Source organism: Fundulus heteroclitus, chromosome 8, assembly GCF_011125445.2.
Source record: "Fundulus heteroclitus isolate FHET01 chromosome 8, MU-UCD_Fhet_4.1, whole genome shotgun sequence".
NCBI classification, from domain to species: Eukaryota; Metazoa; Chordata; class Actinopteri; order Cyprinodontiformes; family Fundulidae; genus Fundulus; species Fundulus heteroclitus.
Genome location: NC_046368.1, coordinates 6,228,831 through 6,245,348, shown reverse-complemented (window position 1 = coordinate 6,245,348; position 16,518 = coordinate 6,228,831). Strand labels below are relative to the sequence as shown.

At 43.0% G+C, this 16,518-nt stretch overlaps 2 protein-coding genes and 1 long non-coding RNA gene across 3 annotated transcripts; 1 reads left to right on the top strand and 2 right to left on the bottom strand.

Moving 5' to 3' along the window:
* Positions 1 to 604: 604 nt before the first annotated feature.
* LOC118563902 lies at positions 605 to 6,430 on the bottom strand. The gene is made up of 3 exons (XR_004931515.1): positions 6,345 to 6,430; positions 2,142 to 2,221; positions 605 to 682 (listed from the first exon to the last, which is right to left on the bottom strand). It is a non-coding gene; the product is annotated as an uncharacterized LOC118563902 (long non-coding RNA).
* si:ch211-22d5.2 (serine/threonine-protein kinase NIM1) lies at positions 6,183 to 11,373 on the top strand. Its single transcript, XM_036140002.1, has 3 exons — positions 6,183 to 6,481; positions 8,178 to 8,446; positions 10,465 to 11,373. The coding sequence occupies exons 1-3, from the start codon at positions 6,205 to 6,207 to the stop codon at positions 11,227 to 11,229; spliced, it is 1,311 nt and encodes a 436-aa protein (XP_035995895.1). The 5' UTR covers positions 6,183 to 6,204; the 3' UTR covers positions 11,230 to 11,373.
* A 2,618-nt stretch (positions 11,374 to 13,991) lies between these two features.
* gadd45gb.1 (growth arrest and DNA-damage-inducible, gamma b, tandem duplicate 1) lies at positions 13,992 to 16,092 on the bottom strand. The gene is made up of 3 exons (XM_036140001.1): positions 15,874 to 16,092; positions 15,571 to 15,778; positions 13,992 to 14,762 (listed from the first exon to the last, which is right to left on the bottom strand). The coding sequence occupies exons 1-3, from the start codon at positions 16,014 to 16,016 to the stop codon at positions 14,649 to 14,651; spliced, it is 465 nt and encodes a 154-aa protein (XP_035995894.1). The 5' UTR covers positions 16,017 to 16,092; the 3' UTR covers positions 13,992 to 14,648.
* Between the last annotated feature and the right edge of the window lie 426 nt (positions 16,093 to 16,518).

Genomic DNA, 16,518 nt, shown 5'->3' with positions numbered 1-16,518 from the left:
GGAAAGAAAAAAAAAAAACATTAGCGGGAAGGAAAACCTCCAGCAGAACGAGAACCGGGCTCAGTATGAACGGTCATCTGCCTCGACCGACTGGGGTTACAGAAGACAGAGCAGAGACACAACAAGACAGACAAAAAAGCACAGAAGCACACATTGATCCAGTAATCTGTTCTACATTAGATGGTAGTAGCGGGTGAGGCGTCTTCTCTGGATGATGTCACAGTTAACAGAACGCCAGATATCTATCTATCTATCTATCTATAGATATAGATAGATAGATATAGATATACAGTGTATATACACACACATCGGTAAATATCGGTTATAGGACATAACAGCAATATTTATATCGGAAATCGATATCAGTCCAAATTTTCACATCGGTGTGTTCCTAGAAACAACGCGCTCATAGTGGAACGTTCTCCCTCTCTGTGAGTGGAAAACCTAAGTGCACCCAGTGATCCTACAGCTTGTGGAAGATTTCACTGGGCCTTCTTCAGTTCTCCACGTTCTGGAGCAGTTTTGATCCGATCTTCGGTTCCCTGGAGGTCCCACTAGAGCCGCGTCGGTCAACTCAGGTCCAGCCCTGCAGGTTTCACACGTTTCCTGCTCCGGCACACCTGCTTTCAGCTGATGGCTGATCAATACCTGTTTACTGAGCTGCAATCATCGGAATCAGGACCTGGAAGGCAGAGAAACGTCTAAAGCAGGAGGTCACAACATAATTTGATACCAACTTTATTCTCTTGATATTATAAATGTATTCTCACAATTTCCAAAAAGGGGTGTCAGGAGTCGCAGGCTGAAAAGTTTGGGAACCCCTGGTCTAAAGCATGCAGGATAGGTGCCTTGGGGACCTGGGTAGGAAAATGCTGAACTAGTGCATGTTAATCAGGTGGATGTCTGGACTTTGACTAGGCCATTGGTTAATTTCTTGCTGTTTTGTCTGCTGTGTTTGGGATCGTCGTTCAGTTTGGGCCCAGCTTTGGACAGACGGTCTCTTACTTGGTAAACAGAGGAGCTGTACGTCCTCACTGCAAAAACGGATCTAAAAACAAGTAAAATATTACTAAAGTTAGTCTATTCGTCCTTGATTTGAGCCAGTAGATAAGATTATCTTTCAATGGAATGAGTATCTTTGCTCCTAAAATAAGATAATTAGACATCCTGCACTTGAAATAAGATGATGGAGATGAGTTGTTCCTATTTTAAGTGGAAAAATACTCATTCCATCGGCAAATCATCTTATTTACCTCCTCAAATCAAGGACAAATACACTCATTTAAAGAAAATTGTACTTATTTTTTAGTTCTGTTTTTGCAGTGCTGTTAATGACTGCTGAGGTTCTGTGCCCCCCCCCCCCCCCCAATCACACTCCCACCACTATGAGGTGTTTTTGTGTCTCTGCTTGTCCAAAGGAGATCAGTTTTTCTCCTCGCTGCACTGCCTGACCTTCAACATTTAACCTGCTAACTGAGATGAAGCCATTTTAAAGCTTTCCTTGGTGAGAATGTTTTTTTTTTCTACACTTGAGGTTAGTTTTAAATGATTTTAAAGCCGGGTGAAGTCCAGATTCTGCCCTGAAAACCATAGGCGGTGTGTTTTCTTTTTAATCCAGCACAAAAGCGTTGTGCTCAGGTATGTTTTGGGTCCGCCGCTCCTCACAGTTGGCGCCCACCTGAATGGAGCGGCTCTACCTGCTGAGGCGCTGATCTTTTTCCCTGTAATCTGTTTATCCCTGCAGCCGCGGTCCAAACGGGACACTCGTCTAATCTCCACGGGAACATTAGGTAACGCGGTTGCGTAACGTTCCATCGCCGCCAAAGTCAGGAGCTCAACAGAACGCCCGTTTCCTCCCGCACACCTGAGTCCAGTCTGCAGAATTAGCCGACTTTCTGCTGGTACAAATAAAATAAAATAAAAATCGTTTTTCTTCTGGTTCTGTCCAGATTTTTATGGGGGACATTAAAATGGAGCGGGTCAGACTTGGATTAGAGATCATGGACAGCATCTTAACTCTTGTCCTCTGCTGGAGGGACGAAGAGGCGTGGCCTGGGACACCAGAGGAGCCCCCCCCCCCCTCCCCTCACCTGTCTGCTGTGTCCCAGGTCTCTGTTGGAAGGAAGGCAGGTTGTTCTGACCTCAGCATGTAAGAAGCTCCTGTTTTCTCTGGCTCCGTCTGGGCCAGCCGTTTGGAAAGGAATCCGTCCAGAACCATGGTCTGAAGAACAGGAGCAGTTTGGACGACTGGTGAGAATATATCCCTGTTGACTATTTAAATATAATATCTCATTGCAAAAAGCTTCAGGACTGCAGAACCTGTCTCCTAATAGAGGCTCATGTGTGCCGCTGAAGAGAATGCGACGTTTTAAGAAGTGAGAATTTCCTCGTTACAAACTTTCAACCTGTAGTATCTGATAGACCAAAACGCCACAGTGCATGGTTTTAAATTGTTCTTTTTTCCAAATAAACGTCTGAAGAATGGAGGAGCTTCTGGGTTCTCCCTCACGGTGGACTTTCTGCAGCCTCTTAACGGGTTTTATTTTATTGTCTCGGGTTTAGCTCCGTCCATCTTCCCTTAAACCCCAATCAGCTTCTTTTGTCCCTTCTGGAGGAAAGCAGTCCCAGAGCATCACACTGCCACCACCATGCCTCACTGGAAGGTTTGTAGGTGTCAGGATGTTGAGTTCCTGCCACACAAACTTCTTAAATGTGATTTCTCTAGTTTGCCTTATTGCTAATCTTTCATAAAGACCAGGCTTGTGGATGGATTCTCCCGCCTGAGCTTCAATGCTCTCCCGGTCCGGCCTGGACATCCATGTCCTGGTGGGTCTGCAGGAGGTCCATCCAGAAACAGAACATCTGCTTTTATACAGAGATGACTTTATCTGGTTAGGGTGCTTCTGAATGGGGCTGGACGATATAGAAAAAATGCATATCGATAAATTAGAAATCATATTGATCGATATCGATAACTATCAACAAATTCAAAACATATATTTTAATTTCAGCTCTGGACATTTTATGCTGTTTTTTACTAGCCTATTTTTAGACAAACACTGAAATCAAACTCAACCCTTTATTCAATCAACTTTTTACCAAAACTGCAATTTTTTTAAAAAAGAAATAAGAATGCGTGCTCTTTGAACTCTTTTAAGGGGGCGGAGCTTGGTTCCTGGGTCTGCGTTGTGATTGGTTGAGAGGATGTAATGATTGTAATATTAACCTACATGACTAGAATGCAAAAAGAAGAAAAACTTATTCTATTGAACTTTTTATTGACCCTTTTTTTTCTATCATTGATATACGTCTATCGGTCGATATATTTATTTATTTATTTATTTATTTATAAACATTTATTAGAGGATCAGCCCCATGAGATGAAGCATCTCGTTTTCATGGGGGTCCTCAGTAACAAAATTATTATATATATATTATCGAATTATCGTCCAGCTCTACTTCTGAAGGAAGTTAATTGCTCTGGACTCTTTTTAGGGGCATCACAGTAAAGGGGTTGTCCTTTCTTTTATGTTGGCGCGTCACTTATTAATAAGATGCACGGAGGTTTGTGGTTGTAAAGTTACACCATAAAAGACTTAGACAAACTTTATTGTCATTTTGTATGCATAGAGTGCGTACAGAACGAAATTTCGTTTGCATACAGCTTGAGAATTTCAGGGAATTGCAGTGGATTTCAGAATAAAGTAACTTTGCAGGATAATAAAGTAACTTTGCAGGATAATATAGTTACAATGGGTAAAAGGTAAAGTAAAAGGTTTATCAGGTGTAATTGCTCAGATAGATCTCTTTTTTTTTTTTTTTATCCTTTTTCTGGCCATGTTTTTCTTCAGAGCAGCCGGACCTCCTCATAAGGATTTAAAGCCTCCATCGATAGTTGTCCAGTTGCTCTGGAGGTCGTTCAGTCCCTCTGGCAGTTTCGGAGGGAAAAAGAAGGACAAATAAATGTTGGGAGGTGTAAGACACTTTCTTTACTTTCCAAACCGAAACTTGAACTCACCATAGAGCAAAATTCTGTGGATCAAAAACAAGAGGCTAAACTGTTGGGAGTGATAATTGATAATAGATTGTGCTGAGATAGACATGTTCAGAACTTGTTAACTAAAATGGGTAATAGTTTATCGGTCATTAAAAGGTGTTCAAAATACTTTACACCGCAGGTTGTTACACAAGTACTTGATGCTTTGTTTTTTTTCACATCTTGATTATTGCTCAGTGGTTTGGTCAAATACTTCATCAATTAATAAAAAAAAAACTACAAGTAATTCAGAATAAAGCTGCACGTGTTGCCCTTTCATGTGGGTTTAGATCAAATGTGGACAAAATGCATGATAGTCTTTTATGGTTAAAAGTTAAAAACAGATTGGTGTATTCAGTAATGGTATTTCTATATAATGTTATAACAAATAAAACGCCTTTCATTTTATATACAAAACTATCCTTTAGTACTGATGCACATTATTATCCAACAATACATGCAGAATACATGCAGTAGGAGGTAGTTTTATTTTACCTAGAGTTAAAACAAAATCAATTCAACGTTCAGTTAGGTACAGGGCAATGTGTGAATGGAATTCACTCCCAAAGACTATCATACAACAAAACACTCTCTATGGTTTCAAAACTGCACTTAAGAAATATTACCTTCAAAGAAATTTAAATAGTAAATGTTAATTTTATTAAGGAGATACTGTGTAGGGTTCTTGTTAGCTAGTTCTTTGATGTAGATCTATCTGGAGTAGCAAAATTTTATGTTAATTATGTTTATTTATTTATGTTACTTTTTAACGATAAAAGGCGTTAAATGTAAATATGTATTAAATTTTGTGTAAATGTCTTGTATGTATAGTGTGTAATGTGATGTAATACATTGTATTGTCACGTGGAAGACTGAAGGACCCCAGGAAGAATAGCTTCTAGCTGATGCTGAAGCTAATGGGGATCCTAATAAAACAAACAAACTCCAGATGCATTTTTTTTATTTTTTTTATTTCAGTTTCTTTGAGCAAAAATACAAGTAAGATTTACATTGAAATGTTAAGACATTTTAGTAGTGCTCAAAAGGAGTAGGTAGAAGTTCAGAGAACTTATAAGAACCTACCCCCAATTACAATATTAATGTCATGTAACATATGCAGTCCTTTGATAAATGGCATTACAAATCAAAGCACACTTACATGAATACGGTGTCTTATTTTAAAGCAATTGTACAGAAGAAGATATCTAGCAGTACTTATTGAAAATGTTACAAATTATCACATTTAAATGTTTGGGTTACATGCATATTTTTTAAAGCTGACATATTTATACCTGCTTTTAAATTGTCTTAGCGTGGTACTCCTTTTTATTTCTATATCTAAGCCATTCCACAACACAACTCCTGCTTGGCTGAGCCCCAGACTTTTACGTGTGGTGTGAACGCCACATCTTCTCAACACAAATTCTCCTCTCAAATTGTAATTCTCTTCTCTACTGTTGAACATTTTTTGTATATTGACAGGAAGTAGATCACGGCTTGCTTTGTATATCTGAGAATAGACTTTAAAATACTTCTGTTAGTCTATAAATCCTTAAATGGCTTAGCACCTAAATACATCACAGACTTGTTATCAGTGTATCAACCCTCCAGACCACTAAGGTCTTCTGGCTCCAGTCTACTCCACTTACCTAGAACCAGAACTAAACAAGGAGAAGCAGCATTTAGTTCCTATGCTCCGCTTATCTGGAACAAACTTCCAGAAAACTGTAAAAGTGTGGAAAGCCTGAGTTCTTTTAAATCAAGATTAAAAACACATCTGTTTAAAATTGCCTTTGACTGTTCTAGTTAAACAGTTTTACTGTTTTTAATGTTCTTTTTTGTTACTACATTCTATCCCTACTTGCTTTTATTCTATTTTCTATCTACATTTTATTATTTTGGTATATCTTAATCATGTAAAGCACTTTGTATTGTCTTGTACTGAATTGTGCTATATAAATAAATTTGCCTTGCCTTGCCTTGCCTTGCCTTGTACACCACAGCAAGAGTTTTAAATTTGATTAAGTCTTCGATTTTCATTATGTGAGATTTTAAGAAAAGTGCATTAGTATGATCTCTGAATCCAACATCATGAATGATTCGTAAGGCTTTTTTTCTGAAGTTTGATAAGTGAATCTAGTTTTGACGCCTGTCTCTGTTGTGCAGAGATGCCTGGAAGCCAGTACCAGGTCCAGGCACGCATGCGGCTCAGCCACAGCCTGTACAGCCTGACGGAGAGCTCGGACGGCGGCCATGAGGACGAGGGCGCCGAGGGCTCGCTGCGCCTCACCCCGCTGCAGAAACTCACCGTGGCCATGTGCAAAGACGAGAAGACCATCAAGGAGCTGATCATCGGCCGCAGGGTGGGCTTCTACAAGGTCAGGGGGGAGATCGGCTACGGGACCTTCTCCAGGGTCAAGCTGGCCTTCCACGCCCTGACCAAAGGTAGACGAGTCTGGATTTACTCTCTTTTGCTCCTTCTGTGTCTACTTATGAGCCGTGTTGGGGAGTAACGGATTACATGTAACGACGTTACGTAATTTAATTGTTTAATCTGTGCTTTTTTGTCTCTCTTGTTGTGTCTCTGCTCTGTCTTCTGTAACCCCCAGTCGGTCGAGGCAGATGACCGTTCATACTGAGCCCGGTTCTGCTGGAGGTTTTCCTTCCCGTTAATGGGTGGTTTTCCTCTCCACTGTCGCTTCATGCTTGCTCAGTATGAGGGATTGCAGCAAAGCCATGTACAATGCAGATGACTCTCCCTGTGGCTCTACGCTTCCCCAGGAGTGAATGCTGCTTGTCGGGACTTTGATGCAATCAACTGGTTTCCTTATATAGGACATTTTTGACCAATCTGTATAATCTGACCCAATCTGTATAATATGATTGAACTTGACTTTGTAAAGTGCCTTGAGATGACATGTTTCATGATTTGGCGCTATATAAATAAAATTGAATTGAATTAAATTGAATTACAAAAAAAGAGTAACTGTAATTCGTTACAGTTACAATGAGAAAATATGTAATTCAGTTACGGTTACTTCCGAAAATATTAAGAATTACAAATTTAGTTACATTTTTTAAAAAATATAAAGGAAAAACCTTTGCGAAATATGTAATGATATTTTTATTGCTTCGCGCCCTGTATCTCCGTTTCCCGCTACGGCTCCTTGTCTCTATCACTCTGATGATCCATCCTGTGCTGGTGGAGCCTTCTGAAAGAACAGCAAGCGAGCGGACGTTTCACGGTTTTATTTCAGCTCAAGCAGCGCATCAAAAATGACAGCCTTCAAGCTTGTTGACAGCCTCTTGTTATTCACACACAACAATAAACCGTGAGAGCCGACGTGTGTTGTGAAACTGCAAAACTTTGTCTTAGGCGGAGAATCAAACGCGCGTCTACACAGCTCAGCGTTGACAGTGTTGCGTTCGTGAGCGTAGAAAAGCTATGGTGCATTCAGGAGCATGGGACATTTCAGTTTTACAACGAAAAAGGCAGAAAACGGAACAGAACTTAACTCATCCAATAATGTATTTATCCAGAAACAGTGTGGACTTTCTTACAATACTGAATGCTCTATAATTGTATTTCTGTTATGTTTTGATTCTGCACATCTGCTAGCTTTTTATTCTAAAAAATCTATAATATTACAGCAGCAAATTATCAAAGTTTTTCAAAGCCTGTTTAAAAGCTCCAAATGAGGCTTCAGATCATACAGCAACAATTGTGCTGTCATTGTTTTACAGGGCAGAATTTGCATTTGCTGACTCTTGCCCTTTAACTACTGATGGATATACAGGAATAGAGTCATAAAAGTGTCAACTCCCAATTCCGCTTTTTTAAGGGTCACGTTCAGTTCTCAAAAATTAAATGTTGAACATGGGTCAATACTCATTAAAACCTTAAAGTAATCAAAAAGTAATCAAAGTAATTAGTTACATTACTTTTTAAAAGTAATCGAAAAAGTTACACTACAATTACATTTTAAACAAAGTAACTTGTAACTGTAACGGATTACATTTTTAAAGTAACTTATCCAGCACAGCTTATGAGCCACAGGGTTTCATGTAGGGCTAAAAAAGTAAAGGCTGCACTGTTTTGGATTTTAACTGTTGTCGTTCTGACTCGTGTCCCCCTCCACAGATAAAGTTGCTCTGAAGGTCCTGGACCGCACGAGGCTGGACGCCCAGGCCCAGCGGCTGCTCTCCAGGGAGATCAGCAGCATGGAGGTCCTGCAGCACCCCAACGTGATCCGGCTGTACGAGGTGCTGGAGACGCCGAGCCGCCTCTTCCTGGTGCTGGAGTACGCCGGCGGAGGCGACCTCCACCACCGCATCTGCACCGAGGGAAAGCTGTGCGACAACGCCAGCAAGATCACCTTCGCCCAGATCCTCTCGGCCGTCAAATACATGGTGGGTGATCTCTGCTCAACTGATCGGTTCGTTTTAAAACCAAGCCTGATCTGAAAAGGCTGAGCTCCAGTCTTAAATAATGGCCTCTAGCGTGGACAGCTGTTTCAAAGCTGTTTTCTCATTAAATCTGTGGCTGTTTTGGACTTTATCGCGTCACTCCACACAGTGCCACCTACTGGCGAATCAGGGTAAGTGCACAGAGATCCATCTCTGGTGTCCTGCAGTGTCAGATGTAGCTATTCCAACCGAGCAGGATCAAATGAATCCCTCGTGGGATCTTGACGACACGCAGAGGATGTAAATCTGCCTTTTAATTCGAGGGATGGAGTCCTGTGTTCTGGGTCCTGCTCTCCTCGGCTCACCCTACTGGTTTTCTACAGGGTCTGTGGGTGAGATGTTTCAGTTTTCAATTCGATTCAATTTTATTTATATAGCGCCAATTAATGAAACATGTCATCTCAAGGCACTTTCCAAAGTCAGACTCCATCAGATCCTCCAGGTTGGTGAGAAAGTTTCCTCTCTAAGGAAACCCAGCAGGTTGCATCAAGTCTCTCCAAGCAGCATTCACTCCTCCTGAAAGAGCGTAGAGCCACAGTGGACAGTCGTCTGCATTGTTGAAGGCTTTGCAACAATCCCTAATACTGAGCATGCATGAAGCGACAGTGGAGAGGAAAACTCCCCTTTAACAGGGAGGAGAACCTCCAGCAGAACCAGAACCAGGCTCAGTGTGAACGCTCATCTGCCTCCACCCACTGGGGCTTAGAGAAGACAGAGCAGAGACACAGAAAGCTCAGAAGCTCACATTGACCCAGGAGTACTTTCTATGTTAGATGGTAATAGTGGATGATCTGCCTCCCCTGATGATGTCACAGCTAACAGAACGCCAGACCAGGTGTACCTTCTATGAAGAGAAAAATGACAGAGAACAAAAAGTTAAAAGCTGAAATAACAACAAATAATACAGAATTGGAGAACTATGAAGCACCTTTAAATAGAGGCTGCAGGGGTTTTATCCAGACTGTGCTTGTTAGAAAGTTACAGACCCACAGAGCCGTTACCGTACTGAACGCTGGTCAAGAGATGTTTCTCTACATATTTACTCTTCGTTTTGCTTTAACCGAAGCGCACAGCGGTAGTTAAGCTCAGGTTGTTTGCCTTCGTGATGGTGAGACTACGTGTCTGTGCTGCAGATCTCTGCAGGTCTCACTGATGAAGAGTCACAGAACCCGCCTCCCTCCACGATGGCTGGACCACCAGAGGCTCTAGAGCAGGGGTGTCAAACATACGGCCCGCGGGCCGGATCCGGCCCGCCGAACAATTTAGTCCGGCCCTGTGGCTAAATGCATTATCATTATAAAAAAATATATATATTTTTTTGTTGTTGTTTTTTCCAGTGTCCTGTCTGGCAATGTGGCAATAACATGCCACAAAGAGCTCATCAGATTTGACTTTCACAAGTGGACAAGATAAAAGGAAGAGAATGATAAAACAATTATTGTAAAAAAACATGTACTTTGTTTAATTGAAAATATGCAGTTCCTATATTGTCCACGAGGGGCGCTGTGTTTTAATTAGCAGATTACGCTTCAGGTGTGGAAAAATTCAAATAATTTCTTAATTTTTATCTGTTTGATGTATTTTGTCGTGCAGGACAGTGTTTTTAAGTTCCAAAAAATATGAATAAATGTTTTTCAATATTGTATAATCACTGATCAGTTCTTATGCATAATGCACAAGTAAATGTTTAACTGAGTAAAAGTGTCGTTGAAATTGCACAAACTTTTTTTTAAAACGCTGAGGTTATTCATAATATATTGTGTAAAAGTGAAATTAACTTAATATAAAAATCAACAACAAGTCCACATTTATTAGTTCTATTTAATCTTGCAATGAGTTTACTCGTGTGGCCCTCTTGAGATCAGATAAAGCTGAATGCGGCCCCTCAACCAAAATGAGTTTGACACCCCTGCTCTGGAGCCTCAGAACCGGTCTGACCCGTCTCTGTTTTTGCCCCGCAGCACAACAAGAACATCATCCACCGCGACCTGAAAGCGGAGAACGTCCTGTTCACCAGCGGCGGCTGCGTGAAGGTCGCCGACTTCGGCTTCAGCACCCGGGTGTCGAGTCGCAGCATCGCCCTGGACACCTTCTGCGGCTCGCCGCCTTACGCCGCGCCGGAGCTCTTCAGGGACGACTGCTACCTGGGACCCCCCGTGGACGTGTGGGCCATGGGGGTGCTGCTCTTCTTCATGGTGACCGGCACCATGCCGTTCCGGGCGGACACCATGGGCAAGCTGCGGCGCTGCATCATCGACGCCACCTACACCGTCCCCCCGTGGGTGCCCGGCCCCTGCCAGAGGCTCATCAGGGGGATCCTGAAGCCCGTCCCCGCCGAGCGCTACGCCGTGGACCAAATGCTGGGCTGCGACTGGCTCCTGCCCGTGGAGTTCCCGTGGACGCTGGTGCCCCTGGAGCCGCTGAGCCCCCTGCAGAGCCTGCTGGAGTCGGAGCACGAGAACCTGGAGGAGGAGAAGGTGGAGGAGGAGGTGAGGAGCTCCCTGGAGGAGCTGGGCTTCACCGTGGAGCACCTGCAGAACAACCCGCTGACGGAGAGCCGCAGCCCCGTCACGGGAGTCTACCGCATCCTGCTGCACCGAGCCCAGAAGAGGTGGGGGTGCGAATCCCCGCCGGTGGTGCGGGGGATGGTGAGGGACCCCAAGAGGGAGGGGCTGCGGGCGTACAGGGGCCTCCGGCACACCTCCAAGTTCTGCGTGCTCTCGTAAACAAACCTGACTGCGTGCGCTTTGTGTAGATTCACGTTTTTTACTAACCGAGTCGGAACTTTTCTGCTTTTTTTTTTTCTTCCTTCTGCCGTTTATTGTGAAAGTGCCTGAAAAACAAGAAATAAAAGGAAAGTAAAAAACCAAGCTTGAAATTCAAAGTGATTTTTTTTTTTGTTTGTTTTCTTCCTTTCTTTGATGCAAAATCAAACCTTATAGTGCCTGGAAAAAATATTCACACCTTTTTTTTTTTTTTTACACATTTTGTCCTGTTAGAACCACAAACTTTAAAAAAATTATGCTTGGTTTTATGTTTTTTATGGTCAAACATGCGTAGCATTGTTAAAGAACTCACCTGGTTCCAGTCAATAACGTGTTTCTATTGTAGAATTCTGTAGTAATAAAAAGACTTTGCATTTGTAATCACGCACAGACGGCCTTTTAGCTTAGCTTTAAACCAAGGTAGATCCACAAGTCTCAAATCCACAGCTCTGGACCAGGATGGACCGCTGGAGGTAGACACCAGGCCTCCTGCATGGACAAGCAGGTATAGAAGATGGACATTAACTTAGACAACTTTATTTGTTTTATTTTGTTTGTCATTTTGTATGCACAACGTGCGTACAGAACGAAATTTCGTTTGCATACAGCTTGAAAAATCACAGCAGCAGCGGTTTATGTAAACAATTGAAATGTTTACAGTTTATGTAAAAAATCACAGTAAGGAAAAATCACACATTAAAGGTTTAAAATTGACCCCTAAGCGTCCTGGAAGCCGGTGGAGGGAATAAAGCAGAGGAGTGATGTGAGGGAAACCGTTTTCAGATCTGTAAAAATCTTCCACTTTACACTCAGGCGTGACTTTTTGTCGCTCGATCACAGTTCAATTCAGTTAAATTTTATTCATATAGCGCCAGCTGTCAATCAGATCCTCCAGGTTGGTGAGAAAGTTTCCTCTCTAAGGAAACCCAGCAGGTTGCATCAAGTCTCTCCAAGCAGCATTCACTCCTCCTGAAAGAGCGTAGAGCCACAGTGGACAGTCGTCTGCATTGTTGATGGCTTTGCAGCAATCCTTGCTGCACAGAAAACTTTAATGAAATACCGTAAGGTTTGTTGCTCAAACAGGAAGAAATGGAGGAAATCTGAGGAGTCTGTCTTTTTTTTTTTTTTTTTTTTTCCCAGTGTCCTGTCTAGCAATGTGGCAATAGGAATTGATGTCTCAATGCCAGATAGAGCTCGACAGATTTTGCTTTTACAAGTGGAGCGAACAGCTTTCGCCATAGTGCTCCGCTTGATTTATGCATGTAAATAGCTTTATTATAATTCCTGCAAGGAGAATTTCAAATTATATGGATACTACAATGGGAGAGTAAAGGAAGAACAAGAAGTGAGAGAGAAAAAAAAGAGTAGAGGTGAAAGAAAGAAGAGATAAAAGGGAGAGAATGATAAAACCTTCTCCGTCTGCTCCATCACCTGGAAAGAGATGCAAAAAGAACAGCACAACCAACAGACATAAAGCAACAGATACAATCGAGTAACACCTAGATGCCATTGGAAAATCATATTATGTAAGCTGACATGTGTAATGTGATACCTGAAAAAAGAAAGTGAAAGAACATAAATACATAAATTATAAGCTTACTGTATCTAAGTGAACATTTAATACCTGGTACCCAGCACCTGTGGGAGTTTGTGAGAGTGCACTAGTTTAGGTGAAATTTATCCAGAAGGAAATAGCTTCTGTCTGTCTTCAAAAAGTTCAACACCGCTCACTCCTGTCCTGATCACACAGCAGTAGCTGCATGAAAAGTTTGCCTACAGGCCTGAAGCTCAGCCTCATTGTTGCTCTTCAGAGCAGGTGGTACCCCCCCCCCCCCCCCCCCCACAGCACATCTGCTCTGCCATCGTCTCTGTTTACCAAAACTTTCACCAAGTGTGTGCAAGTAAACAGCAGCTGGCAGGACAAACCCTTTTCTTTTCACAATAACCAGACCCCCCCCCCCAGTCCCTCTGGCCTGACTCCTCCCAGCTCAGCACCGCCTGCCCTGGGTGACCCCCGGCCCCACCAAGCGGCAGATGGCCCGGCGTGGCCCCGGAGACATCTGCCGCCGAGACAATGGGCTCTCTGTGCGGCGCCGCTGCAGCTGACAGGCCGGGGAGCGCCGCCATTGTTAGGAGCCCCATAGACATGCAGATGAAGGAGGAGGAGACAGGCGACAGGATTCACAGCCTCCCATGCAAATTTGGCCCAACGGACCCAAACTTTTGCTTCTTTATTCACCAGAACACGACACAAAGTGAAAACAGAACTCCAGAAATTCATCTCCAAGCGTTTTTATTGAGTGTTTTTTTCACTTAAAGTTAAAACAACATTTTTTCACAGGGTAATCAAGATAATTCTTCAATGATAACTTAATTTAGAGATTTCTAATGTCAGTTGGACCTCTGAGGAAAAACTTAATCTACAACGATGTTTTTAAATGTTAATTTATAAAAAATAAAAAAAAATCTACACAAAATGGAGTAAAATTCTTTTTTTTTTTACAGTTTAACTGAGTCAACAATGGTGGTAAGCAAAACTCACTAAATGTTTTTATTCACACAATCAACTGGCAAAGAACAAAATTAACATTTATTCTTTTAGTTTTACAATTAAATGGAAAAAATAAAATGTTAGGTAATCCTGGTTACATTTTTTTAATGAATAATGTGTTAATTTACATTGTTTAAACCAGAACTCCAGGAACATTTTTTTATGTATTTTTTTTTTTTTTTTTTTTTACTTTTTGACTCAAAATGTATTTGTTTTATCAATAATTTAATTTAGTCATTTTCTAAAGTGAAACCTTTAGAGAAAAGACTTTTAAAAATATATTTTTTAAGTATTTTTTGTCGTTGTTAAACTTCTAAAGTGAAACCTTTAGAGAATTAAGACAATTCTGGAAAGTGGGAAACATTTGCGCTGACTGCAACCGCTGTCATGTTGCTCAGCTGAAGAGGAACATCTGTGAAAAGTCTCTTTCCAAGATGGCCTCTCCTTCCTCAGCACCGCTTCTTCTCCTGCTGCGCGTGCTTCTACGCGGCGACGTTTGCTCCGTGGGACCACAGGAGGCACAACTCGCTTCTCCTTCCTCTCCAAACCTCATCCGCACAAAGAATGAGGGTCGACGATGTGCCGCCCCCCGCTGCATGCCCGACCTCGTTCACAGAAAGAATGAGAGTCATCTTGGCATGGACGGGTGCAGGGGGCGGCGGTTTCACGGCGGGGGCGGGCCCCCTCGGCCCGGGGGCCGGCGCCGTGCTGCCTGGACGGGGAAACCTCCTCAGGAGCGTCCAGGGTTGAGCCAGAAACAGGATCATCCTGGTCGGCAGGATGAGTATTTCCAGGTAGGAACGGAGCAGGTGAGGAACAGAGTCCCGGATCAGCGCTCAGGGAGGCTGATCTCGGGAACCCAGTCGTTGAGGCGCCGGCTCTCCTCACAGAACAGGTGCAGCTTCTCCAGAGCGGGGTCCTCCCAGGAACCATCAGCTGGGTTCTGTTCAAACAACGGCAGAGGAGTTTTAGAACGTGCTTCTTTAGAAAATCTACACAAATAAATACACAAATGAAGCAATTCCTGAGCAGGGGCGTCTCTGGGAAGTTTTAAACAGGGGGAGTCAGATAAATGGATAAATTCTCCTAAATACATAAAATAAAACGACTATGTTTTGTGCCTCTTCAGTTGTTTAAAGAATTAAAACATCCTCACTAATGGCATAAAGGCATATGTCCCCAACCTTTATCTGTTCTTGATGAAACCAAACTTAAATAAATCAAAGAGCCTTCAGCTAGCTGCTGCACTGCAAAAATGAAACTAAAAATAAGTAAAATGTTCTTAAAATTTGTGTATTTGTCCTTGATTTGAGCAGGCAAATAAGATGATTTGCCAATGGAATAAGATTTATGCACTTAAAATGGGAACAACTCATCTCCATCATCTTACTTCAAATGCAGTATATCTAATAATCTTATTTTAGGGGTCAAAATACTCATTCCATTGGCAGATCATCTTATTTACCTGCTCAAATCAAGAACAAATACATTCATTTCAGGAACATTTTGCTTATTTTTAGTTCCGTTTTTGCAGTGTGAGTTCTTAGACTGCAAATCCAGAAAGTTCTGTCCTGATGTCCATCCTAATTTCTGGCCCATTAGTCTAAAAATGCCACCTCTGAAAGCTGAAGTTCATGTTCTCCTGTCTGAATGTGTCTTAATCAGAATATGCACATAGCACTGATGGGGCATCGGCCCCCCGTCTCCCCCGCCTTGGTGCCGCCCCTGCTCCGCATCTGGTCTCAACGTACCGTGATGAGGACGCAGTGCGCGTCTTCCAGCTGCTCCGCCTTGTCCCCGACGATGTCGGCCAGACGCTGCGTGTCGCTGACGCGGACGATGCTGATGTCGTTGTCGAAGCAGAAGGACTGGATGAGGGTGAAGTGGATCTGCAGGGCGACGTCCCACTCGAACTGCTCGTCCGTGGCCAGGACGCAGAAGGACACGCTGTCCGGGTCTCTGTGGGAGGAAGAACAACATCCCGTCAGATCTGATCTGAAACTGTCTGCAGGTGGAAATAAATGCTGCAATCATCACAAGATCTCCACACTTACAGGTTCATAACTTTTGCGCACTCGTAGACTCCCACGGTGAGAGAGTCGTTGTCCTTGGCCGAGACCAGGACCTCCTCCAGGGCTGCGCCGGCGCACTGAGCGCCCTCGGTGGGTTTCTGGATCAGAACTTCCTCAAAAGTCATGATGCGGGCGGTGAAGATATTCCAGCACGGAGAGAAGCGTTTGGAGAGAGTTTGGAGCAGAGTGCCTTCAGAGGCGCTCAGCAGCGGCTTTTATAGCCACCGGCTCGTGCGGCGCAGAGAAAGCGCCGCACGCTGATTGGCTGGAGCTGAATGGCGCATTGGTATGATAATGCTATTGTCACACTTTGGCTCGTGGCAGATTGATGGGGGTCAGGGAGAGGCGCACGCCCCCCTTCTGCACGCCAACAATCACCAAGAACCGCAAGAGGAAAATATGAGGTTTCTGCAGAATGGGTTCAAACTTTTACAAAAATCCACAGCAGCTTCGCTTGTTTACGTCATGCTTAATAAAATGCATCAATATAAAACCGATTTGTGCAGCTTAATGTAATTTTTAGGCTCAGAAGTTTGCAGAAGTGCACATTTATCGTTCTGGTTGCGTGCGCCTTCAAATCTAACCCAAACTATGACGTTTCTTACTGGAACCTCCGCAGTTTGGGGG